This window comes from Populus trichocarpa, chromosome 1 (assembly GCF_000002775.5).
Source record: "Populus trichocarpa isolate Nisqually-1 chromosome 1, P.trichocarpa_v4.1, whole genome shotgun sequence".
Lineage (NCBI taxonomy): Eukaryota > Viridiplantae > Streptophyta > Magnoliopsida > Malpighiales > Salicaceae > Populus > Populus trichocarpa.
This window is the reverse complement of record NC_037285.2, coordinates 4,931,402-4,958,108: the sequence shown is the minus strand read 5'-3', so window position 1 is coordinate 4,958,108 and position 26,707 is coordinate 4,931,402. Positions and strand designations below refer to the sequence as shown.

The 26,707-nt window shown below is 32.7% G+C and overlaps 3 protein-coding genes across 13 annotated transcripts; 2 read left to right on the top strand and 1 right to left on the bottom strand.

Annotated features, from left to right (window-relative positions):
• Positions 1–704: 704 nt before the first annotated feature.
• Positions 705–3,569, top strand: LOC18094493 (pentatricopeptide repeat-containing protein At5g13270, chloroplastic). Its single transcript, XM_024593053.2, has one exon. It carries the CDS (start codon positions 819–821, stop codon positions 3,222–3,224), a length of 2,406 nt encoding a protein of 801 aa, XP_024448821.1. The 5' UTR covers positions 705–818; the 3' UTR covers positions 3,225–3,569.
• A 4,790-nt stretch (positions 3,570–8,359) lies between these two features.
• Positions 8,360–13,288, top strand: LOC7482818 (protein NEOXANTHIN-DEFICIENT 1). 11 transcript variants are annotated; one of them, XM_024593107.2, is made up of 11 exons: positions 8,360–8,678; positions 9,191–9,311; positions 9,430–9,513; positions 9,614–9,677; positions 9,802–9,848; positions 10,379–10,433; positions 10,836–10,874; positions 11,323–11,491; positions 12,220–12,283; positions 12,417–12,514; positions 12,606–12,765. In XM_024593107.2, exons 2-11 carry the CDS (start codon positions 9,247–9,249, stop codon positions 12,686–12,688), a joined length of 768 nt encoding a protein of 255 aa, XP_024448875.1. In that variant the 5' UTR covers positions 8,360–8,678; positions 9,191–9,246; the 3' UTR covers positions 12,689–12,765. The 11 variants fall into 11 exon arrangements, with proteins under 11 accessions (XP_024448875.1, XP_024448865.1, XP_024448870.1 ...); XM_024593097.2 differs by having other exon boundaries at positions 8,363–8,678; positions 12,372–12,514; XM_024593102.2 differs by lacking the exon at positions 12,606–12,765 and adding an exon at positions 12,772–13,092 and having other exon boundaries at positions 8,365–8,678.
• A 5,891-nt stretch (positions 13,289–19,179) lies between these two features.
• Positions 19,180–22,322, bottom strand: LOC7482817 (serine carboxypeptidase-like 45). The gene is made up of 10 exons (XM_002297836.4): positions 22,012–22,322; positions 21,818–21,919; positions 21,611–21,706; positions 21,007–21,099; positions 20,825–20,904; positions 20,346–20,627; positions 20,118–20,242; positions 19,850–19,942; positions 19,619–19,736; positions 19,180–19,541 (listed from the first exon to the last, which is right to left on the bottom strand). The coding sequence occupies exons 1-10, from the start codon at positions 22,259–22,261 to the stop codon at positions 19,392–19,394; spliced, it is 1,389 nt and encodes a 462-aa protein (XP_002297872.4). The 5' UTR covers positions 22,262–22,322; the 3' UTR covers positions 19,180–19,391.
• Positions 22,323–26,707: the final 4,385 nt, after the last annotated feature.

Genomic DNA, 26,707 nt, shown 5'->3' with positions numbered 1-26,707 from the left:
GATGGTGTTAAAATCTTGGGAGACTTATTAAAAAAAGTCTTATTATACCAAATGAAGAGCAATAAAGTTTTAAGGACAAATTATTAATCCTCAACAACAACAACGCTTGATCATTTTATAAATTGCTTCAATAAATAAGTACTATTTTTATTTTTATTTAATTTTATATATTGATGATGTGGAGAGATGGAGTATGAGTTTGGTGAGGATTTTTATATTTCAATTGAAAATGTAAAAACAGAAATAAAATCATGATTTTATCCAATTTTACCTAGTCAAAACAATTTTAATTTAATTTTAATAGTTTTTGAATTTTTACATTGAATTGATACTTTAAACATATATTGATTCGTAAAATTATACAATTTTATAATTTTACTCATAGTTTTAATAGCATTGCATAGGATATAGTGATGACAGATTTTACTTTTAAAATTTTTATTTTAAAAATATAAAAATAAAATATGACATATGAGTATCAAGCTATAATACTATAGTGTTTAGTATTATAATAGTGGTTGTATTTTAAAGTTTTTTTAATGTATCAAAATAAAATTTATTTTTTATTTTATAAAATTTATTTTTTATATTTACACATAAAAAACAATCAAAAGCATTCCAAAATATTAATTTTAAAAAAATAAACAGTGATTACAAAATTCAGCGTTTAAAAAGAAAATCAGCGCGTGAGCAACTTTGTCGTTCATTGCATTGTTAGTGCACTTGCGCAGCCACAAGCTATAGCCGTTCTGTTTTACTCCGTCTAACACATCTTCTGCAGAGGAAGAGAAGGGGAAGAGGATGTGTTGTTTGCTTACATGCAAAGACAACCTGCCTGGCTCTTAGCACTGAACAAGAGTTCGTCGCATAATTATATTGTAAAAAAATTCGAAATTCCTGCAAATTCCCTGTCTTCAATGAATGCCCACTACTGTTTTGCTGTGTCATCTCTCAATCCATCGCCAGTAATAATAGCTCATGACAAGATTCCACAATCCATAAAAGCTGCAGCAAACTTTTCTCAAATACCTTCATGGGTCTCATTAAAATCAACTCCTTCTTCACTCCAAACCCAAGAAAATATTAACAAAGCCCAAATTGAGAGTATCCACTTGATTTCTCTATCTAAACAAGGGAAGCTCAAGGAAGCTCGTGAATTTCTCAAACAAATGGAGGACGCTGGTATTTCTGTTAGCCCTCGTTCTTATAAATGCTTGTTTGAAGCGTGTGGAAAGATTAAATCTTTATTGGATGGGAGATTGTTTCATGAACAAATGCAAAGAACAGTGAAAAACCCACCTGAGTTTCTTGAGAATTCAGTGCTTAAGATGTATTGCGAGTGTGGAAGTTTAGCTGATGCTCGTAAGGTGTTTGATGAAATGCGTGAAAGGAATTTGGTTTCTTGGAATACAATTATATCAGCTTATGCAGAAAATGGTGTTTTTGATAAAGGTTTTTGCATGTTTTCGAATATGCTTGAATTGGAAACTAAACCGAATGGGTCCACTTATATTGGGTTTCTACGGTCCTTGTTAAATCCTTCCGGTTTAGAGATTGGTAAACAGATACATTCTCATGCCATAAGAAGTGGGTTAGGCAGTAATGCTTCAGTTAACACAGCAATCAGCAATATGTACGTGAAATGTGGTTGGTTAGAGGGAGCCGAGCTTGTTTTTGAGAAAATGAGTGAAAAGAATGCAGTAGCTTGGACTGGAATAATGGTGGGGTACACTCAAGCTGAGAGGCAAATGGATGCTTTGGCTTTGTTTGCCAAGATGGTCAATGAAGGTGTTGAATTGGATGAGTATGTATTCTCAATTGTTCTCAAAGCATGTGCTGGTTTAGAGGAGTTGAATTTTGGGAGGCAAATTCATGGTCATATTGTTAAACTTGGGTTGGAATCTGAAGTTTCTGTGGGAACTCCGCTTGTGGACTTTTATGTTAAATGTTCAAATTTGGAATCTGCGACTAAAGCATTTGAATGGATCAGTGAACCAAATGATGTTTCTTGGAGTGCTTTGATAACAGGTTATTGCCAAATGGGTGAATTTGAGGAAGCTCTCAAAACTTTTGAATCATTGAGGACCAGAAGTGTGGATATAAATTCGTTCACATATACAAGCATTTTCCAAGCATGCTCTGCACTTGCAGATTTCAACAGTGGTGCCCAAGCTCATGCAGATGCAATAAAAAGCAGTCTGGTTGCATATCAACATGGAGAGAGTGCAATGATTACCATGTATTCAAGATGTGGCAGATTAGATTATGCCACTCGAGTCTTTGAATCAATAGATGACCCTGATGCAGTGGCTTGGACTGCTATAATTGCTGGTTATGCTTATCAGGGTAATGCTCCTGAAGCTCTAAAGCTTTTCAGAAGGATGCAGGATTGTGGTGTGAGACCAAATGCAGTTACATTTATTGCAGTTTTAACTGCTTGTAGTCATTCGGGTTTGGTCATAGAGGGCAGACAGTATTTGGAGTCGATGAGTAGCAATTATGGGGTTGCCACAACTATTGATCATTATGATTGTATGGTTGATATATATTCCCGAGCTGGTTTTCTGCAGGAAGCACTTGAACTAATAAGGAGTATGCCATTTTCACCAGATGCAATGAGTTGGAAATGTTTGCTGGGTGGGTGCTGGACCTATAGGAATCTTGAGATTGGGGAACTTGCAGCTGAAAACCTCTTTCAGCTGGACCCAGAGGATACTGCAGGTTATATTCTCATGTTTAATCTGTATGCTTCATTTGGGAAATGGAAAGAAGCAGCTAATGTTAGAAAGATGATGGCAGAAAGAAATTTGAGGAAGGAGCTTAGCTGCAGCTGGATTACTGTCAAGGGTAAAGTGCACCGGTTTATAGTAGGTGATAAGCACCACCCTCAGACCGAAGAGATCTATTCAAAGTTGGAAGCATTGAATGATTCTGTTATAAAAGAAGAAACTGGCCTTTTAACAGAAGAAGATGTATCAAATAGTTTGCCAGAGAGGAAAGAACAGCTTCTTGTCCATAGTGAGAGACTTGCATTGGCATTTGGGCTCATATCTACACCAAGTAGTGCTCCTGTTGTTGTTTTCAAGAACCTCAGGGCTTGCAAGGACTGCCATGATTTTGGCAAACAGGTATCCTTGATCACTGGACGTGAAATCGTTGTTAGAGATTCTTTCAGATTCCATCACTTCAAGTTAGGGGAATGCTCTTGCAATGACTATTGGTGACCCGTGAGCCGTGACCCTACACAGCATTGCATCACAACAGATTCAATGGTCTCATAAATCAAGCCTGACTGGTAACAGTTCCTAACAATAGCCCCGAGAACAATATGGATCATGGAAACTGAATATCTGACAGTATAATGTCATGGAGACTTTGTAAGTGGGACAGAGTTGTATTCTCTCTACTGTTGACATGGATGCACGCGTGACATGGTTGACAAGATCTTTTACCACGTGAATATTGGAGTTTTTTTAAAAAAGCAGCGGTCCGAGTTTTTTCTTTTTTATTTTTGTGTGCAAACTAGCATAATTAAAAAGAGAAATAACAAAGTTTGAGCAATTACGCCACTGTAACTAGCGCAACTAATACAAATTTAGGGATCGTTTGGAACGCGGCTGCGTTCCAAAAAAATTTGAAATTTTTTTTTTTTTGTTAAAATTTAATATGGTTTGTATGTTTTGGATCGTTTTGATGTGCTGATGTCAAAAATGATTTTTAAAAAATGAAAAAACATCATTGGCATGCATTTTGGCACGAAAAGTTATTTGAAAAGCACCCGCAACCACACTGTCAAACACGCTCAGTTGCGCTACTTTTAATAACTCAATCTATTAATTTTTTTTATAGTGTCTTTTGTAATTTTATCACAGCTTAATAAAAATTTTAAAAAATAACGCATGATAGAAAAATAGCATTGGAGTTGTTTTAAAATTTATATCTCTTTTAAATTAATTAATATGTACAAAAACACCTAAAATTTTATTAAGATTTAATGGCCAAGAGATGAAATTTAAGATTCAATGACACAATAGAGAAGCTGGTGTGGCATAATAGAGAAAGAGAGAAGAAAAAAAAGTCATCTGAGATATATGTAGGCTCTGTTTTCGACATACTCAATACTGTTAGAAAGATATCGACGAGACGATTCTAATCAAACCTTGAAAGATTATCAAACGATGTCGTAATTGGTTAGCGATTTTATTTGGGATTAATTTAGGGTTAATTACGATCTTATTTAATGATTTTTTAAGGTATAGTTAGAATTCTCTTATAGAAGTTTTTCTAATGATATCAAATATGTCAAAAACAGATCCTTAGTGTATCCTTGGTAACCTATTTTTTCTTTCTCATTTCTTTTTCTTGTCATCTCACTTTCTTAATCATTTGATCTTGAATTTTATCTTTTGGCTATTAGATCTTTAGAATTAATATTCAATGGGAATAACGATTGTGTATAGAATTTATATTTACAAACACGGTTATGTTCAAACTGTGTTATTTTACAAATACTTTTTCAACTCATGTCATTCTTTTAAAAAAATTTACCCAAGTATATTATTTTTCAAAAAAAAAATCCAATTTATTTATTGGTTACCAATTATCTAAACTAAATTATTTCTTGCAAGTGCATGATTAACCAATCATGGCATGACAATAGTTTATACAAGGTCATCAGCTTGCAAATGATGATAGGAATTTTCCTAAGAGTACTATTCTAGTATTATTACATGGTGGGGTTAAAGTACGAATGTCTAAAGCCTAAAGGCGAGGCTTTGTGAGCTGCCACGTTTGAGGGTATCTAATGCAGGTAAAGCTGCAAATCTGAAAGATTTTCTCTCTCAGGAAAGGGGCTCACGCTTAACAACCCCATGATGATTTTATTAAGGTGTGCTAACCTTTAGAAATAACACTTAACACGCATATTATTTAGCAATGTGGGGACATCAGGCCTCCACAAGCACCCAAATAGAAGATTATCTCATGCGTGATTATGCTCTTTTGGGTTCCATGCCACCTTGTGATGCTGTTGATAGGAAACTTCCTCACGGTTGCTTTTGCAACTTGATTAGTTATTTAATCAAATTGGGTAAAAAGTGGTAAGAGATATAGTTATTTATTCCTCCTCTCTAAATATATATTTAGTATTGTGGTTTAGACGAGTTTTAAATTAAATTGCATTTGAGTTGAAATTGATGCTTTTGAATAATTTTTAATGATATTGTTATTGTTGAATAGGTTAAAATAATGTAAAAAACCAGAAAAATATATTAATTTTCAATCTTTCAAAAAAGAGTATATTGAAAATTGTCTAAACCGCAATGCTAACAAAGCAATTAGATCATCTATCTAAAAGACATAACTTTTATCATTTCAAAATTCGTTTATTTTTACGTTTGAAATTATATTTGGATGCGTTTCAGAAACATATTTGACATGAAAAAAATATTAAATGAGTGTTTTCTAGTATTTTCTGATAATTTTGAAGTTTTTATGAAAAAAAATATTTTAATATATTAAAAAAAATATATTTTACATCATGATACCAAATACACATTTTAATCTCACATGTATGGTGGTAGTAACGTTTTCTGCATTTATAATTGCGTTTATTGCTAAATTATAAAATAGAAATTCGAAGAAAAAATCATTGAGAATTTTTTACCAACTTTTGCAACATAGAAAAATTAAATTTATCCCAATCGGGTCATAAGTAGCTCATTCATATAAAAAATGATGCATTTGCAAAATTAACATGTAATTAAAATATTTTAATTGACAGTTTCCGAGTAAAGATTGCTTTGCAACATAGAATGTTTGGTTGAGTGAAACACAATGGATTAATCCTTCGAAATAATTTTATTTCAGGACAATAATACTAAACTTAATAGAATAATAGCAGAATTAGTGCGCGCACGGGGCAAGTACAACCATGACGAAACCTCAGTAATTTGAGGTTGGTAGGTGAAATATTGGCGTTTTGGTATAGTAGCAATTCACTAGTGATTTTTTGATATCTATATATTATTTATATTATCTATCATGAATTTTTTTAAATGCAATTCAATTTTGAATATTCACTGTATAACTATTATTTATTATTTAATAAAAAATATATAAAATGAATAAAATTAAAAATTAAAAATTAAAAAAATAAGAACTGCAATGAAAAAAACATATGAGAAATTGTAATTAAAGAACTAAATTGAAAAAAAATACTTCTATAAAAAAATAAAAACAAAATAAAAAATTAAAAGAATAAGGACTGAAATTAAAAAAATAAAAAGAAAATGTGAAAAATACTAAAACACTCTCCTGAACCTTTTAATTATAAAAATACCCATGTGAAAAATACCAAAATACCTTCCTAGACAAAACTTATTTAATTGTCTTTTCTAAGGTTAAAAGCATGTTTTCATCATATATGAATAATGGAAAAAACATAAACACCCTTGCCTAGCGGTTCAACAAATTTTTTATCACATGGGTAAAAAAATATTTTTACTGTCAAGAAGTTTATAAAAAATCAAGAAAATCCTGGTTATAAATTTTGTTGACTTTGTAAGTGAAAGTATTTTACTATTAAAAAAAATAGAAAAGATATATACATCTCTAAACAATTTTTTAATGATTAATGAGCTAATAAAAAAGACCAATAAACCTTTAGTTTCAAGGCTTAAGTTTTTTCCACTCAAAAGTAAAAAACTAATTTTATTATAGCAATTCATAATAAACTATGTGTAGAGTTATGTTGAAACTCTCATCATGCTTTTTAACTTTTTTTTTAATAAAGTACGGACAATATTAAATGTTTTTTTTTTCTAGAAACAGGCTATTATAAAGTTGTACATTCAAATATAGTTTGATTTATTTTAATTAAAAAAATATAATATTAATTGATTAAGAAATGGCTGGCTTAATTGAAAAATAAAAGTATTTTATCGAGTATGTATATTTACGTCCAACAATTCGTAAAGCTTCAAAATGTTACATAGCTGTGATTAACAAAACAATTAAAAGAGATGAGTCGGTTTCACTGTCCAAACCAACTATTTTATTTTTATTTTATTTTTTTTCCTTTTCAATTTAACTCCTCTAACCTAATTAAATAAAATCTTACTTGAAATTATGGATAAAATACCAAATTAAAAGATAAAAGACTAGAAAGTAAAGCATGAAGAAGATATATAGCTCATTCAAAATTAACAATAATTTTTGTTGTGAACTTAAAAATTATTTTATGTACTTTTAGATCATGAATTAGAAATATGATAGATAAACTCGTTGGAAAATAGCAAAGAGAGAGAGAGAAATGTTTGTTTCTTCACTTTTTAGTGATGAAACTTGTAAATTTTTTTTGTGTTAATGAGTTTTATTTAATGAGAAAAGTTGAATGGTAGTTGTTTTAAACTTTTATATTACTTAAAAAAACAAATCAAGTGGAAGAGAAAAAAAATTTCTTTATTTGATTTTGTCTTTTGGAACTTTTTTTTTGTGTTTCTTGGGTAGTTAAATTGATTTTTATATGTTGTACGAGTATTCATTAGGTATTTCTATGTCTCAACAAGTGAAAAATCAAATTTTCTGGCCAAAAAAACCATAGCCATAATAAATGATGTTTCGTCTATCTTAATTGGATAACAAGTCATCTACACCTTGAAAAAAAAAAAAAAGGCCATGATGCACGAACCTAGGCGTTCTAGAAAACCTAAGCCAGCCCGCGTGCCTAGACTTTTTTTTTGTTATTCAATTTTTTCCTTTCAATTTCATTATTTAACTTTTTTTTTGTTATTATATAATCAATTAAAATATAGTTTAAAATAATTAAATTATTAAACTCAATGGAGTTCATGATAGAGTTAGAGGTTTGGTGGGTTAAGCTGTGAAGCCTGAGTCAATCCGATGTTACAATTTTAATATTTTTGAAAACAAGATGCCATATTGAATTTATTTTTTTAAAATATTTGATTTATTTTGAATTGGATTTTATAATATATTTTGATTTGGTTCATTTATGATTGATTTGTTATCATAATTAATTGATCCAGTTCACAAGTTTACAGATTAACCTGGATTAATCGGGGTTAATCAAATATATTATCATCTTAATTTTTTTTTTTAATATCATCTTAATTATTATTTTTTAAATCCAAACTATGATATTACATGTTCAAGTTGCCTTTATCCCTAGATACTTGGAGTGTTTTTTTTTTTTTTTTTGTCATATGAATTTTTTTGATGTCCAATTTTTATTTTTATCCAACTCGCATCATAGCATTATCATTAACCTAATTTAGTTACAAAGAAGGAAATGGTGAGACATGAACCCACGTGGTTGCGTCACTATACCGTGTAAGCAAAGAGAGAAACAGAGTTATTGGATCAAGAAAAGAAGCAAACCAGCATTACAAGTGGTTTGAGTTAAAACAGCGACAGGCCATGGAGTTGGTTAAACTCTGTTGGCGCCAAAAAATGCTCATTATTAATGAATGGATAAGATCCGATCCACTTCTTCTGCTACTGCTGATTGCTTACCTCATACCCTCTCTTTCTCTCCTTAAAGTCTGTGAGACTCACACTCTCACACACAAACTGCACTGAAATCCCTACCTCTAAGCTGGACTCTCCCCGTGTCTCTGTTTTCTTCACTCCACACCTCATCAAGTAATTAAGGGAAGGTGGGTTTTACTTATTCTGTGTTTCTTCAGTCTCTTCACTTTCTTTTTTTAGTATGTAATTTTGTTTATATGATTTCAGCTTTTTTAGTTACATGCAGTATCTCTGCATGTTCGTTTACTGAATTGCTAATGTTTTTGAATTAATTTCGTGAATTGTCATAAAATATGGAGGATTATGAAAAACAAAGGCCGTTTAAACAAGGTGGAAAGATTTAGCTGCTTGAGTACGCTCATTGAGGTCTATTTAAAGCCAAGTATCTTTAATTGACCAGAACTTGAATTTAATTTCTTCGAGTTGACTAAGGAAATAAGTACGTTCTCTGTTTAACATTTGGACAGTTTACATGTCTGTGCCTGCCATGTATGTAAAGATTTATCTTCTATAATTGTATACTGTACATGACGCTCAGGGCAATGCAGTCCTATTTTAGCTCAGATTTTTTTTTTTTATGGTTTTTAGAATTTCATTTCAATCAAATAAAAGAATTTCCTTAGCCATATTTTTCGTGCAGTTCAATTCGATCATTGGCATCTCCAAATCTTGGTTGCTTCGAGCGTATCTGAAGTCATGGCAGCTGCACAAACAAAATGTTCCTTAGGGTATGGCAAGCCTCCTTGGATATTTAAAGGCAGGCAAGGATACTACAAGTCTTAATTTAGTGTTTGTTTGGTCTTTTCTGTGATGATGACTGTTATGATTAACATCATTCCCATTCATGAATGTTGTTTGATGATATGATTTCCATTTCAGAGCCTTGTACCAACTTCACCTTGTTAAATCCAAAATTGCTCGAGCATCCATTCCGAAAGAGTTCAGATTAGTTGAAGCATTTGGGTAATGTTTATTTTTTGCAACTGTTGTTTGAACTTTGAAGGGACAGGGGTGGGGTTCAGGATTCCAATTTTTACTGTTAACTCACATTTCTGCACTGCAGATACACCCTTGGAGGTTTTTTTCTAGCTAGCTATGAAGACAGTCCAGCTGGGGTTTTTGATGAGGTTCTATGGCATGACTTAATGAGCTAAAAAAGAAAAGAAGTAGGCATGTAGTTGATTCGTTGTGCACTATCAGAAATGACAGAAAATTTTCCCTTTTCTTTTCCCTTTTTTCCCTTTTCTGCAGCTTGTGGTGATTGCGGGAATTGTGTGGAACCCCCCAACATCTTGTGCGTAAGTTTAACGACCTATCTATTCTTGTTTATAATGATGAATTGTAAATGATTGTGGACAGGGAATCTTTTTTACTAGAAAAAAAGTAGCAAGTCCCAGAGCTGATGAAACTTGATTTGGGTCTTTCCATCTCAATTCCATAGAGGCAATCATATCAACTTTTTAAGCTATATTGGGCCAGTCAACTTTGAAACATGCATTTCCCTTCTAGTGCATTAACAATATTATTAGAGGAATCAACTAAAGGCATCACAATTGTTTTATATTTTTTCTTCAAGTGGCCTAAGCAACCGGTCAGGTTGCTGTGCTTTGATGTTCAGTAGCAATCTAATATAACAAAAGCAGAGACATGTTTTTCAACCTGAACTGAACCACCTGGCTTTCGACACAGTGAGCCTAAAGACTATTCAAGATGTTAGCAGTTTGCTTTCCCCCCCACTTTTCTAGTATAGTCTGAAGTCTTTATATCTTGGAAGCTATCAACGCAATTTGAATCCTTTTAGCAGACCTTTTCTTTCTTGTTTCGACAGATGGGCAGCCAGGGTGCTTGTCAACAGTGGCGATGCTTGTGATCATGGACGAAAGGTGGGAGGTCAACAAATTTTTTGTGCAGTTCTGAATTTTAACATTTAATATAAATGAGTTCCATCAAGGTGTTGCCTTATGGTTTGAGTAGTTTGAAAAGGATACTGGCCTCTATTACTAGAGTGAGATATTGACACAGATTTTTGAAGCCAAACGAACCAAAATTATATACAGGATACACATCCAGATGCAAATTGTTCTTTCTTTCTCTTTGTTTTTGTAGAACACGTCCTAGATAAAACTTAGTGGCTTGCATACTCCCCGAAGCTATAACTGATTCAGCTCTGACGAGTTGACATTGGGACATTATGCATGATTATGATGCTTTTGTGCCCCTGAACTGGAGGCAATTGAAAGGAATTTTTTACATATTTCTGATCTTTCTTTCACGTTCTCTTGCAGGATGTGGGGCTTCCTAGTCAAGTTGCCAAGTTTTCCAAGGTGATTTTTGTTCTGTGCACATATCTTGAGCAATTAAACTTCCAATTTCAGTGTAAAAAATAAAGAAAATTAGGAAAAAATTGGTCCTTGATCTAGTGAATTTTATTTCATTTTTAAAAAATCCTTCCTCGGTGTGCAGAAAATTCAAAATTTTGATCATTTGATTGCTCTGTACTAATCATCCGGTGTATATGCTAGTTTATGACAGTGAATTATACTTAAAATAGCCCCCTCTTTGATTATATTGCTTAGGATTGTGCTACCCCCAATTTAGGAAAGCATTCAGTTGTTCCATAAATTATCTTCTATGATGGGTTATGGTTATACCTTCACTTAATCAAACTGATGCAAGAACGCATGGTATTGCAAATTCCATGAGAAGCTTACATCAATGTTTCAGCAAATGTGAAGCTTGTTTTATGTTTTATAACGTGCTCTTTTGAAACAGAAAATCACAGCAATTCCTAGGCGAAGAAAGAGCAAATTTAATGGCTTTCTAGACATGATTGGTTTGGGCACTGCAAGTTCGAGTACGAAGGATTGCATGGATGTTCTAGTAACTGAAACTAATGGTCCTTCCGCAACTGATATCTGCAACATCAAACTTACAACTTCTGGTGAGTATGTTACACTAATAATTGTTTCTAGCTACGACAAACATTATAATTAGCTGTTGTTAGTACAAGTTAGTTGTTTTTCAGTAAACAACCCTCTTTGCGCAAAGATCTTGTCATTGTCATGAGTTTTTCAAAACTGATTCAATTTTTCTCGTCAAGTTGAGTACTTGCTTGATCTTTGCAGTAGCATTAAGAATTTCTCTCGGTTGTGTGTTCTGCATGGATGTATCATACAAGTGAGCTTGGAGGCTTCGTCTGAGTGAAGCACTCTTGTCATAGGCTGGTTTGTTCTGTTCAGTCTTTCTTGCTAACTTGTTAGTTTGATCCTTCCCATAGCTAGCTTCTGCTCATATTCAGGAAAATGGGCCAGGGTTATAGAAGCCTCAAGGTTAGACAATGATTCAACTAGGAAATTAACCACTTCTTGTCCGGTAACATTATTCTCCTCACAAGTCTTTGAGTTCCTCCTGGCACCTAGGAAATTAAGAAAAAAATATGAGAGGAAGCTTACTTTCCTTTTGTTGGCAGTGGTGTACTACGTATAAGAGCTTGTAGGTCCTCTTGGAAGCTTACTTGCTCCCAGAGCTTGACTAAATATGAGAGGAAAGGGAATTCACTGTCTTCGCATAACTGATATCCCATTTTCCTTTTTTGGTTTTCTTATATTTAAGTTTTGTTATCATGTTTCTGATTAATCTAATGCCTGGTTATGGACTTCTTGATGATAGTTCCTGGGGTAAAATTTGACAAATGGAAGGGGCCAGCAATCAAAATGTCACTACCAAGTTTTAGGTAAATTTTCATCTGAATTGGTGTTTAAACAATCACCATGCATTATGCGTACGGCATCTTATATTCTCTATATGTTGTGAAATTGCAGCGGACGTACAGAGTATAACCCCAATCTTTTGAAATATACTTGCAGTATTGAATGCAGGTATACCTTCCTACTCTTGCAATTGTTTAACTTCTTGGATTTATTTTGGAGAGAGCACAGAAAGTACCTTAGCAGGTCCTTATCCAGTAAGAACAAAATCATGCCTGTAACCCAATTCTGTTGGATTCCAGTTGCTCTGATCATCCTAAAAGTAATGCACTCATGTTTTTTCTCAAGGACTGGAGAACTCCAGAGCATACCGTCACATACATTCAGCTCCTATGAGTGTATATAAAACGATCACTTCACTTCTGAAATAAATTCATAGCAAAAATTTGTAGAGGACAACATCAGCGATTGATTTCGAATCTGACACATTTTGATTTAACGATTTTGCTGGTAGAGTACGAGCAGTGCAGGCAGCAAAAGTGTCAGGGCCATCTTCACCACCAAAGCACGACACTGAAGAGTCACAGAGCCAGCTTAAATTGAAAACTGTGGAACCCAGTAGTAGAGAACTCCTGGATGAGGGACAGAACTTGAGCATATCTGTAATGCTATCAAAACCAATACTAGCTCTGGAGCTCAGTTGTTTGAAAATGCAGGTTGAAGCACCAGTTGTAGTTTCCCAGCATTCTAAAAGCAGGTTTAACTAGAGTCGCAGATTAAGGGCATTATTTTCGTTCGAAAAATCCATTAATGCAATCAATACCAATTCTGTATTGATTCTTACATTATTATTATTATTATTTGTAAATGAGTAATAATGTTAGTTGCAAATTGTAATTACTGTAAACAGAGGCAGTCTGGCAGAGCTAGGATGTTTTCTTAACAGGCCAAGCAAGTTCATGATTGTTTTTTCCAGAAATTATTACCTAATACTAAAGACATGGGGTATAACCCAAGGTGCTTCACCTCGATTTTTGTTTTTTTCATTTTTGAACTTTTTTTTGTTTTTTTTATCATTTACAGTCTGGCAGAGATAGGATTAGGTGCGACATGCGTGATTGGGAAATATTTCACAAGTGAAGAACAATATATATTGATAGCATAAGCAAAGCAAAGTTGATTGGACCTATCTTTTAAACTAAAACAAAAATTCATCCATGTTGAAATTAAATTGCTTTACATGTCAACAAAATTATACATGTTGTATTTCAATAAACATCTCAGCTGGGCTAAAAAAATATATCTTAAAAAAATTAGAGTTATTATCTAATAATTAGAAAAAATTAAAGATTCTAAAAATTAACATTAATTCTAGAAATTCAGGTAAAGAGTTAATTATATTTAAGAAAAGAATGGTGTTACCTTTAAATTATTATTTTTTAATTGTCATTAATTATCCTAATATTTTTTTAGTTTGTTTATTTATTATTATATAGAATAGTTTTTACATCGATTCTAAAAACAAGAGATACTTGATTTGATTATTAAAATGTAGAATCAATTCTAAAAAAAGGCAAAAAGAAAACTTTTGATATCGGTCCTAAAATAAAAGATTTATCAAAATAATAAAAAAAAGGTAAATTAAGGTAAAAAAATTAGCAAAATGATTCCATAAAAAAAAATTTAATAAAACAAACAAGAAAATTTTAAAAAATAATACACACACACACACACAGAGATTAATCTACTACTTAGTCAAAATCCACACTAATTTAAATGAAACAAATCAATCCATTGGCCCATGCAAGTTCATATAAAGTATTTGTGAGCGCACAACTAGAAGCCCATACCAAAAGAAGAAGAAAAAGTCAGCCCACTTTACACACAAAGGCCTAGAATCGGAATACAAAACAACCCGTAAAATAAACGGGCTCAACAAGCCCAATTAGATATCCTTATAAGCCTAGTCCAATAAAATTAGTGTAGTAGCCCATATTCATTTCTGAAGATAAAACTAATTAATTTCTGAGAATTTGCCCAGCATCCATTCCGTTCTTGTTTATTTCTTTTTCATAACTTTCTATTTTTCCTAGCGCCGCAAAATGGGAAGAACATGAATATTTAAAGGAAGAGATTGTTGACCCACTTTCTAGTAACTCGAATTCAAATTGTTCTTTTATTTTTTTTATTTTTTTCTTCCCTTAAAACTGCAGTTTCTTACAAGCTAACCCTGCATATTACTAAGTTTCCTTAACAGTATATAGAAGATTGTTTTCGGATTACAGCGATCCTGATTAATGAAATCAAGTATAAAATCTCACATATTCATACATCAAGATCAAGAAAAGAAAAGAACTTATGAATCAAATATCCTTTATATGAAGGTTTATTATAAAGAACAATATCATCATACAAAAATAGTTGAGCCTGGTTTTGTAAGACTAATCCTTTTAGAGTGAACTTTGAACTGGACTTATAGGAACAAGCTATGCAACTACCTTTGTGCTTATTGATACTATCAAACTACTTTTGTTTCTTGCTCACTCTTTTTTTCTCTTGACCTTGTCCACTCCCTGGTTTGGCTTGTTGCTATCCTTTTATAGATAAGCTCAATCTTTCTTGGAAAGGAAATGGATCACTGTTTTTATTAACATCCAATCTTTGTAGATAATCTTGGAATCAACCTAGTTATTAGCCATTGATTGCTATTTCTTTGACTCATGGAGAGAGGATTAGATTTTGAAATCTAAATCTTGCATCAAAATGGGAAGGTTGGTTGCTGGTATTGAAGGGAGGCTGATTGAGTGAGCATGTTGGGCACAAAATCTGTAGTGGATTTTGAGAGTTAAAGCATGATTTCTTGTATCGTGATTATAGATAACATATCAGAGAACACGTTCCTTGTTATATTTGTGGAGATAGGATCAAATTTTGAAAGTTCAATCTTGCATCAAAATGGAAAGAATAGCTGCTAGTCTTGGAGAGAGGCTGATTAAGTGAGCATGTTTGGCATGAAATCTGTAATGGATTCTAAGAGTCAAAGCCTGATTTCTTGTATCGTGATTGTAGCCAACATATCAGAGAACATGTTTCTCTTGTTTTTGTGCCACCAAGAGAATCAGTCGGGATCAAAACTAGGCTCCAATGTCGCACGAGGATCAACTGTTTCTTCCTTCATTTTCTGCCCAGAAATCTGCAAATGCCATGAATAGAACATCGTTGTTTCCTTCCTATCTTCATCAGCATGTTCTTCCCCCTTTAAGTAAAACACACCGTTTCATTTAAAGTGAAACAACGTTGTTTTTGCTCCTCCAACAGAATTAGGCCTCTTTCAATTCAATTAGATCAAATTTCATCATAGTCCCTCCATTTCAACTCATTTTGCTCCTTGGTCCCTGGTCTTTCAATTTCTTATTATTGTTCAATTTTTGTCTTCTTTCCTTAATTTCTTTCAATTTCGCCCCTGACCGAGTTACCTTAGGCCTTCTGATTTCTTCAAGGCTTCCATTTCAGTCCCTGGTTCTTCAATTTTCTATTTTTAAGTCAATTGACTCCTAATTTCAATTTTGTTTTTCAGTTAAGCCTTTATTTAATTTTCTAACTTGGCTATTTGTTCCAAACTCATCCTTAAATCTTATTTTATTTGAATTTTAGTCAAATTAATTCAAATTAACCCTTTTTCTTCAAATTCTCATTCAATTAACCCTTTAATTATGGCCCAAAAATTTCAAAATCTTATTTTTTCATGCGATGCCTAATTATTGGTCCAATTTCAGATCCTAACTATGTAATTTTTATATAATTTTCAAGATTTCTTGACATAAAAAGAAAATAATGAAATAACTAAAATTACTAAAAATACATGTTTATTTTGAGGTTTTTCTTACAACAACACAAGTTAGAATAATTTTCACTCTTCAATAATCCTTCAATATCAATATTGATGGAGGTGTTTTGTGTAACAACAAATCTTTTCTCACCTTGAACCCCTCAACTTATTATCCGAGTTCAAAAACTCATAAATTCAAAAAAGAAATATTTTTTCAGTTTTTAATTGTTATTACTAAGAGAATTAACTCTCATTACTAAATAAGGATAGTAAAAAGGTTCTCTCTCTCTAGTATATAAAATATCTCCTTATTATGTCAAATTGTATAATATAATTATCCGTTTTCTTTTCCTTTTCATTCAATTTGGGTTTGGCCCAGTCATGAATGCTCAAATATAAAATAGATCTAAAAAGTCCAATATCTTCCACTCACACATTGTTTGGACGACATTTCACAACTTACGCCTCATTTCGTCTTATTATCAACATTGTTCATACAAATAAATAAAAAGTGTGACCGCCAAATCTTTTATAATTTTGAAAGCTCTACACTAGTAACTTGTTATAGTCAATGTACAGACATCTACCTAAAAAATATAGTGACTCGTAGTGCCTAGAATAAATTACATAAGTTACTAACTCAAATCCCTTAACAAGAGCTTCACTAACCTCATTCGCATGCTATTAACACTATACTTGTAATTATGCTGCAAACCTAGTAGCAACAAAATTTGTCGACAATGAAACATAGTACCTTAATGTAATTCAAAAGTCTTAATTTTCACTCATATCATCAAGTTAAGTATAAACTGTTTTCTAGCAATGTCCTGCAAGGTTGAATCAACCATGATCATAGATAACATGTTAAAGTAGCAAACATCAATCCTTCACTTTCATGATATAACAAGAAGTAGCTAAAGGCACTAGTTGAAAATAAGCCTTAAAAATATTGTTCTCAAGGACTCGCATGGTGAGGAAGCAGGGTTCCATTCACTCACTTCTTTGTTTGGTTCCATTAGCACATGTCGTATGACATACATGTTACGACAAAGAAATTCAACAAAAATAAGAATATGTAGTTCTCTAAACACCATATAGGTCATAGATAACATGCTAAAGTAGCAAACATCAATCCTTCACTTTCATGATATAACAAGAAGTAGCTAAAGGCACTAGTTGAAAATAAACCTTAAAAATATTGTTCTCAAGGACTCGCATGGTGAGGAAGCAGGGTTCCATTCACTCACTTCTTTTTTTGGTCCCATTAGCACATGTCGTATGACATACATGTTACGACAGAGAAATTCAACAAAAATAAGAATATGTAGTTCTCTAAACACCATATAGGTCCTGATCGGGTCATTCCCAAAGTGTTCAATTTGAGTTCTTTGGATGCTCCCATGCTTAGCTCCAAATCATTGCACTCACACATGATTTTATTATAGGTTAATATGGATTGTGGACCCATGACCTCATCTTGATCTCTAATCAAGGCAACATTTTCCAAGCACCAAAGTATGAATGTGTGTGTGTATATATATATGTGTGTGTGTCATGCTATGGTAGAGAAATTCAACAAAAATAAGCTTATGTAGTTCTCTAAATACTATATAGGTCCTGATCGGGTCATTTCCAGAGTGTCTAATTTGAGTTCTTTAAATGCTACCATGCTTAGCTCCAAATCACTGCACTCACACATGACTTTATTATAGGTTAATATGGATTGTGGACCCATGACCTCATCTTGATCTCTAATTAATCAAGCCAACATTTTCCAAGCACCAAAGTGTGCGTGTGTGAATATCATCATTTCTTAATATATTTTTTAAAAAAATTATAGTGAAAATAAATGTTTCATAAAAATAATAACATTTAAGCTTCTTAATATTTGTTGCATGGTTGCATCTATAAAAACATCACGAGAAAACAATCATGCATCATGAATCTAACTCTTAGTCATACTTTTAAGTATTGATACTTGAATTTAACAACAAAGAAGGAGTAAATACTCCAGATAGAAAAGGAATGTCACAATGTTGGTTTTCATAATAATGTGAGAGAATTCAAACTATTTTGAACAATTAAGGTTTAAAGGAAAATGAATCAATAAATCATAAGTTGTATTATTAAAATAGACATTGAATTAAATATTAGGTAAACAATGAAAAAGACTAAAATATAAAGTATTTTAAAGTGGTAAGATGAATGACGTAACATAAAATTGTTCACTCATTAGACAAAAACAATGAATTTAAAATAAAATCAAAGTCTGATGAATCCAATCTAATATCATGTAAAAATTTAAAATAAAATATAATGTCATTGATAATTTGATAAATTACATATAACTTATATAGATATAGAAAAATATTTAATTTTCCCATTTGATTAGATTATTAAAATAATTTATTGATTGTCGTGAGTTGTTTAATTCATTAATTTTATCCTTTTATTAATTAATTAGGAAATAATTATTTCCTTAACAATACATATTTTGATATTTCACTTGAGTAGAGAATTTAAGAGTATAATGACTGATTGAGTATTGAAATGCTTGCTGGATAAATTGCGGTAATAGGATACGAGCTGTTAAACCAGCAAAAGTATCAGGACCTTTTCCAGCACTAAATCGTTAAGCAGGAGAAGCGATCGACTCTGTTTCTGCAGAAACTCTATATAAAAGACGGAACCTGATCGCTTCTCTGATGTTATCAAAACCCTTGCTAGCTTTGCACTGAAGTTGTATGAAAATGCAGCTCGACGCCCCTGTTGTAGTTTCCCAGCAATCTAAAGGTTCCCTTTTTAGAATCTCTTAGTGTTTCTTGACCATGCATGACTATTTCCAGTTAAAGAACTACAGATATTTTTTTTGTCATGTTGAATAAAATAACAAACAGCCTCAATCGTCAACATTTCGGACTATATTATATATGGTCCTGATCTGAGGATTGTGTTCTACTTGTATCATGCAGTTCTATGTGAATTCTGTAGATATTCATGCTGTTGGGAGGCATTTTAATGTGCAAGTAAATCATTGTTTCTGGATGACTTCGTTTGATCTTTTTTTTGGATTGTCAAGCTAACCGAGTCAAGTTCAAAACAAAAAATAGGCAGGTTCTTTCTGTACTCGAGTTCTTTACAAAAAAAAATTCTACATTCCAAAAGCATGGACAAATCAAAGAAACAAACAATCCGATGCAATTTTCATTCTCGGGTACTTGAGAACTGCCTTTTCCAATAGCAATCCAACTCTACTTACAAGTTACAATTGAATCTGTATTTTCTGTAATGAAGTGATCTCCTGATCAGAATGCTTCTGGTAGAGGCTGGCCTCCCAGGAATGCCTTGAACAGCACAAGCGATCTTTCAGGCTGCGAAAATGGAGCTTCATGGGATGCTCCTCTAATGGTGGCAAAGGATAGGATATTACCATAAACTTGAGTCCACCCACCAACCTGAAGGTAAAAAAACCAATCAAGTTCTGTCCTGTTAAAAAAATTCATAAATTGTAATCTTCAAATGTGAGAGTTACCTGCTGCCCCTCGAACCAAACTCTGTAAGGCACGGTGGTTTTTAGTCCCAATTCCTCAGACAGTCTGTGAACTAATATTCGGCTTCCAGTAAGTGGAATGACAGAATCTTGGTCTCCACTGCATTTTAAACACAAATGTCTTGTGACTTTTATGATCAACCTTGATAAAATTCCGTTTTTCCAACTTCACAAGGAGAATATAGCAGACTGACAAGGTAAGAGGTAACTTACCTGTAAACCAAGACTGGGATTCCTGCCTTAATGAGTCTGCCCACAATAGTGATTGTTGGTATCTCCAAGTCAAGCAGCTCATAATCAAGAATGCTGAGATTGAAACATTGAGAGAAAAATTATCAAATACCCTAAAAAAGTAAATGAGAAATGCTTCTGTTATGTCATTGATTTTTCTGTGGGATAAATTCTAAGACAGGAAGTGTCTTGTTTACTACTCTAACATTAGCACAGCTTAATAAATCTCATTTTGGTGATAGAGAAATACTTGCTGCAAACAGCCCATCGACGGACTCCAACAAGACGTGCATGGAGAGCCATCTGCACATCTGGCCTGTTGAGATAATTAACTGTTTCATCTTCCACACATACATCTACATTGTCACCAACTTGCTGTTGACCAGAATTAACAAATCAACTGTTAGTGACTCGCTGCACCAATGAAAAGCCAAACTCAAACAATTTTTGCAGTTGACAAATAATGGAATGTGCTTACCTGGGGAGTAAGGACTTTTGACTGTGAGAGAACTGACGATATACAGACATCAAGGGTAACATCATACTTGTCAACAAATCTACTGGTTTCTCTAGTCACTTGACTCATCACTCTTGAGCATAGAGGAGAAACTGAACCTCTGTAGTATTCGCTTACATATCGCGAGTAGTTACAGACTGAAGTGAACATTTTGTATGTTGTATCTGATATCAATCCATGAGACCAGAAGAACTCAGCCCTCGAATTGAAGTCTGTGGAATACTCTAAAACTGGATTCCCTAGCTGCAATTTATAGGTTAAGATTAATTGAAAATAAAAAAGAACAATGGAATTCTCAAAAGGAAAAACAAAAAAAAACCTTGTGAATAGTAAAATAGGTTTGGTAAAACAAGTACAATTGAAAAAAAGAATAACTTGACAGAATTACTGGCAGAGAATGGAGGGAGATTTTTTTTTTTTTTTTGCTTATTAATACTCACAGCAATTCCTTTCAAATTGAACAACTTCTCTTTTTTGTTGAATTGAAGCATGAGTTCTGCCAGCTGGGGCACATAGTGACCTAATTATGAACAGAATTGAAGCATTAAATTAATCCTCATTTATTTATAAACTGTTTTGACAGAGAAGAAAAAAAAGTTTGCTTTGAGCATGAAAACAATACCAGCATAGCTTTCTCCTGTAATGAACAAACTTCTGCTTCTGTATTGTGGGAATTTGACAAACCATCTTTGCAAGAACACCAGATTGTCCCTAGCTATAGATAACAAAAACAAAAACAGCTTCAAAATGAGAGGTAAAATGTCTGTAAAGGTGACCTTTTGTCAGCTCAGAATCTAAACGACTAGAAAACAAGCACAGTATGTACTGACGATGCATATCTGTAAAGTGAAAAGGAAATTATCAGTCCTATGGCATTATGAAATAACAATAATATTCTTTCTTTCGATCGTCTGTCTACAAAGAACTCATATGATTCAAAAAAACTGATAAAAAAAAAAGAGAGAAAAGAAAAGAAAACTCAGAGAAATAAATAAATTGAGAAAACAACAGAAAGAAAAGGTTAAACAAAAGGAAAAGAGGTTGACTTTGAATCTTCGGTACAGAAATTCTGTTTCTTGTGTAATTCTAAATTTTGAATAAACAGTCTTTATTTCCCTTTACTTCAGCAAGATTTCAACGTGAAAATGAGAAAGGAATATCAACATTTTGGACTTGAAAAGCCAATTAAACTTGTTAAACTCTGAAAGAACTTGGTGGAAACATACCAGTGATCTTGTCATCGACACCTTCATATGAAGAGGTGTTGGTGGAGTAAGAGAACCCAACCCCAATTGGTGTCTCCAAATACAACATATTAGCTTCTGCGAAGCAAGTGATCATTTAGCTAAAATTCAGCACTTTGTGGATTGTTTTTTAACGCAAAGAACAAAACCGGGATCACACAGTAATATAAACATGAGCACTTAATTTACCTCTATTCCAGCTATATTGGTTCTTGACCAATCCCTCCCCACCAGGTCTAAAAGGTCCATTCTCAGAAAATGCCCCAACTCCCAAAGAAGAGCAACCTGGCCCTGCAAACAACAGTGAAACAAAATGAGAATCAAATCCCGACAGAAAAATCTATCTTTTGCGTAGCATTAGTAGGATGGTATAGGATTAGGACCTCCATTTAGCCAGAGAACAAGAGGCTTAGAAGCACAGTCTATTTCAGCTTCAGCAAAGTAGTAAAAGAGAGCTTTCTGGTTTTTGTCATCAACGGTCACATAACCTGAATACTGCTGGAACCAGACTGGAGGTTGACCAGGTAACTGAGTAATTCTGTCTAACTGGGAAAGACTACACTCTACTCCTATGATAAAGCAAACAAGTAAACCTAGAGGCAATGCCATTATTTCTTTTGACAGATAAGGCATGGCTTCACACTTGATTGGAGAGAACCTAGAGGGAGAGTGTGTAAAAAGATTAGAGAGGGGGGGGGGGGGGGGGGGGGGGTTATCGAGATGTTGCTCAGTGGGGAGGCGTTATATAAAGACCGAGAGGGAGAAGAAAAGCTAGTTCTTTTAATTTAGCACATTAAAAAAAGGGAAAATATTTTTAAAAATAACATATTTTAAGTCTCTAAAATTATAATATAAACTTTCATAAATTACAATTAAAAAAAAAAGCAAGAGGTCTTGCAAACACACTGAAGCTATAATAACAACGCAACAAATATCATGAAAAAAAATTTCAACCACATACCAACATCGAAAAATTCATCAATATAACTGAAATAAATAACATGAGCTGCCCAAAAACAAGCAAACCAAACCACATGTCACCTTTGAGGGCTCTAATAGATAGTGACACATGTTATTTGTAAGTCATAAATATTATTTGTGATTATTTTTTTAAATATTTTATTTTATTTTATTTTACGAACCCTAATGTTCAAAATCACTCGAAGAAAAGGAGCCTGTGTTTTTTGTTGGTTTCTTTTTCATTTTTTATTATAAAATGTACTCGTTAAATTTTGTCCCTATGAGAGGAGAGATTTGGAGCATAAACAGATGTAGTGTGTGTGAGATGTGTGCTGACTTGGATTCTCGGTCGGCAAATGAAGTGCGACGTCAAGTGAAAATGAAAAGACAGAGAATGTGCTTTAAAGGCCTGAATTTGATGACAGAAGTTAAAGCCACCCCACTGTGTTTGTTTTTAGTGTATACTAGAAAGGGGAAGGTGGTATGCGTTCTATATGCATTCCACTGTGGACTGGATTAATATTTTTTAATATAAAAACAAAATTCAAATAATTATAGGATGTTTAAAGGAGAAAAAAAAATGATGTCTATATTTTTATAGTTCATTAATCTTGGTTAATTTAATAATATAATTAAAAATAATAATAATAACTAATAAAAAATAATAAACCCTTGTCAATATTATGAAAAGATACCATTTAAATATTTTTAAAAAATCTAAATAATTTTATTTCATAACAAAGTAAAAATTGAATGGAACGAGGTAACAACATAAAGAGAAAATTAAAAAAATTCAAAACTCAATTATCAGCAAATTAAACATTAAAGGATGAATTGGAAAAAAAAATTTAAAAGACAAAAAAATATGACTCGAGTCAGCACGTCAAATTTATAGTCTGATTTTGAGACCGGTATAAGCCTGCGCAAAAGAAATTGAATAAAATAATAGAGGTTGACTTTCAAGCAAGCTAAATGATAAAAGAATAAACTGAAAAAAAAATCAATTAAAAAAAAAACAAGTAAAGCCGGGTTTACTCATCCATGACCTAGGATAACCTCACAAAAATAAAAAATAAAAAAAAATCACGAAACTCATGGCACAATAACCTAATGTCAAAGAATAAAATTAAAAAAAAAATCAATTTAAAAAATGATCTAACATAAAAGACCAAACTAAAACTGGGCTAATAATATTCGAAATCTGTGATATGGGTTATGAGATTAAGATTACCCCTAAAAAAAAACACAAAAAATCACGACAAAATTCTTAATCATCCAAAAGTAAAAAAAAAAAAAAAAAAACTAAACCAAATAGCAATCAAAAGAATGAGGACTAAATTGGATAGAAAGATTAAATGAAAAAATAAAGAGGGATGAAATTGAAAAATAAAATCAATAAAGGGATTAAAAACAAAAGAATAGCAATCAAAATATTAAGGACCAAATTGAATATAAGAATTAATTAAAATAAAATGTTGAGGGACAAATCAACTTCAAAAGGCCTTAAAAGCAAAATAAACAACAACAAAAAGAATAAAGACTAAAATTGATGTTAATACAAATTTACAAGATACATTTGTTTTTAACAAGGATTAGTGTGGAATTTAAGGTGAGGAGAGAGAAAAGAGAAAGAGAAAAATAATAAAAAATCATCGGAACCCAATCTCTACTCTTCAGTGAACATGTGCTTAATCACCGTGAAAAAGACGGCGTGATGCTTTCAACATCTTCAATGCACACGTGCCTAATCACCATGAAAAAGACAGTGTGATGCTTTTAACGTCATCACTAAAAGCAGTGTTTGATCACTGGGAGGTGCCGCACACATCTTCCAAGGAGCATGAGCACCTCTCATTCGCTGACACGTGTTACGCATGCCTTTTTTAAATTTTAATTATATTTGTATTTGTTAAAAGACTGAATTGCTTTCTATTAAAATTGATTATAACTAAAAAAACCATAACAAAATAACATTCCTCTTGATATATATTTTTTATTTTTCTTTTAAATCATTTTATTATTCAATCAAGAAATAAAAAAGACTAAAAAACCTCGGCACTCCAGTTTAAATCTTTTAACTTGTAATTAGATTATTTTTTTATGTTAAAAATACAAGAAGACCGATTTATCCCCACGAAATTTGATAAAACCAATTAAATCATGTGAAAATACCATTTACCCCGGTCTTCCTTTGATCGGCTATTTTTCTTGAAAACAAAAACATTATAAACACTGCAACAATATACAACGCAATTCACAGTAAAAACTGATGTATTTTAGTTTTTTCTTTAATTAAACCAAGAAATGAAATGAGCAAAAAAAAAAAACACCTAGTACTAAGACAGCATCTGCCTTGGCACCATATATACAGTATGCTTCCGCATGAAGGAGCTTGTTTTCTCTCTTTCTTTTTCTTTTTTCTTTTTCTCTCCTCAGATCAGAACCATTTTTTGGTTTCTCAAGAAAATGGATTAAAATTTCAAAAACAGAGATGGACATAATCATTATTCGTGAGTTTCGTTTTCCCAGATAAAATTGCTTTAGTCATTGAGCCTGCAATCTGCATCATATGTAACAAAGTACAATCGCAAATCTTTATTTTATATTTCCCCGATACTTCTGGTGAATCTGAAGCTCTTTTGGAGACACAATGAACATAAAAATCCAACGAAAGTTAGACCGCATTAGCAGTGTGCCATATTTGGTACTGGACTAACACTACTTTGCTTTGCTTGATTGAAGCTATCCTCAGACGCAGTGCTAATAAATATTGCAATGATATTCTTAACTCCATATATTTCCATACAGTAATGAAGAATCTTTTGGAGGTGATTTGCTTTGTTTGACCTGTCTTAAAAGCCTTTCATTTTGTCTGATCACTGTGGAAGTAAAAGAGTCTTTTCTTGGTACTCAATCAACTGAATGCATTCACCAGTCCTCTCTCAATATCTCTGGCTCTGGTGTCAATGGGACCTATACACGGGCCATTGAAACACAAAGCACTGCTCCCCCAGTGAGGGAAAGTGGAGGTGCCGTAGATTGCTAGCAGATAGCAGCATCATGACAAACCTCTGTTTCTTTTCTACCCGCTATATTTTTTTATTCCTCATTAGAGTCAATACAGCTATGTCTGGTTATGAATGCGTTCAGGTTTTTCTTTTTGGTAGAAAATGTATGTAGAATGGTAGATGTTGATAATTTGTTTCTCGTACTTAATTTGACCTCCGAATGTGAACAAATGGCAGTCATATGAACAAATTGAATTGAAAATAATTAATTACAACTTAGTCTCTTGAGATTATTGATCCCTGTAATGCTTTCAAAATAATCAAATAGGCTTTTAACCAACACTTATCATCCTCACTTGTTTTTTTCTCTTTTCTAAAAAAAGATTTGTTCTTTCTTCTGTATATGGCACATAAATTCTGCCCATTTCCTCTTAAAGGGTGTAGGTGACCTTGCTCCTGCTAACTTCTTGTTAGTGGCAGTTGGTAACTTTCTAAAAGGAAAATGAGAGAAATAAAAGGAGAACCGAGAAGTGGTTGTGGCCGGCATGGTTGGGAAATGTGCTGCGGATGCTCATGTAAGCTTTTGTGAGTCTTGTAATATAAGCAAGGTTTCACTTTTATTTGTTTTTTCCATTTTTTTAATTTCCATTGTTCAATGCTCTTTAGATGTTCTTATTTTAATATCACATGGAGAAAAAGCTAGGTTGCTTTCTTAATTAATAATAAGCCTCCTTTCCTGTGTTTTTTTCCCCTCATACAGGCAGGTAGTGGTACTGGAACAAGGATCGGCACTTCAATCTTCGGATCATAATTTTGGCTGATAGTCCATTGCTTTTCCTACTCTTTTCTATCAAGACCACTAATGGAAAACACATGCCCTTGCTTTTCGAAGGGACAATGCAAGAAGTCAAGTCTACAAATTCCTCCAGAAGGCAGTTAAACCTAAAAGTTATAAAGTTTCGGGAGTGAGCCAAAATCAACGTAACTAAAGTTTGTAATTAATATTCCATAATTTTCAGCGTGGTTGTGAGTGAGAAATAATTTATTTTCTTACAGTGAAGAAAGATTTGTTCTCCTAAAAGTTTGAGAAGTCTAAAATTTGTACCTTCAA

Bases quoted from the DNA above. Each gene is read 5' to 3' on its own strand.
- LOC18094493 (XM_024593053.2), top strand. From the start codon at position 819: ATGCAAAGACAACCTGCCTGGCTCTTAGCACTGAACAAGAGTTCGTCG.
- LOC7482818 (XM_024593076.2), top strand. From the start codon at position 9,247: ATGGCAGCTGCACAAACAAAATGTTCCTTAGGGTATGGCAAGCCTCCT. The intron at 9,849-10,378 runs GTAAGTTTAACG...TTGTTTCGACAG, and splicing joins AACCCCCCAACATCTTGTGC to ATGGGCAGCCAGGGTGCTTG. The intron at 10,434-10,835 runs GTGGGAGGTCAA...GTTCTCTTGCAG, and splicing joins CTTGTGATCATGGACGAAAG to GATGTGGGGCTTCCTAGTCA.
- LOC7482817 (XM_002297836.4), bottom strand. From the start codon at position 22,261: ATGCCTTATCTGTCAAAAGAAATAATGGCATTGCCTCTAGGTTTACTT. The intron at 21,707-21,817 runs GTAAATTAAGTG...CTTGCTTCGCAG, and splicing joins CCAATATAGCTGGAATAGAG to AAGCTAATATGTTGTATTTG. The intron at 20,243-20,345 runs GTAAGCACATTC...TCTGGTCAACAG, and splicing joins CAAAAGTCCTTACTCCCCAG to CAAGTTGGTGACAATGTAGA.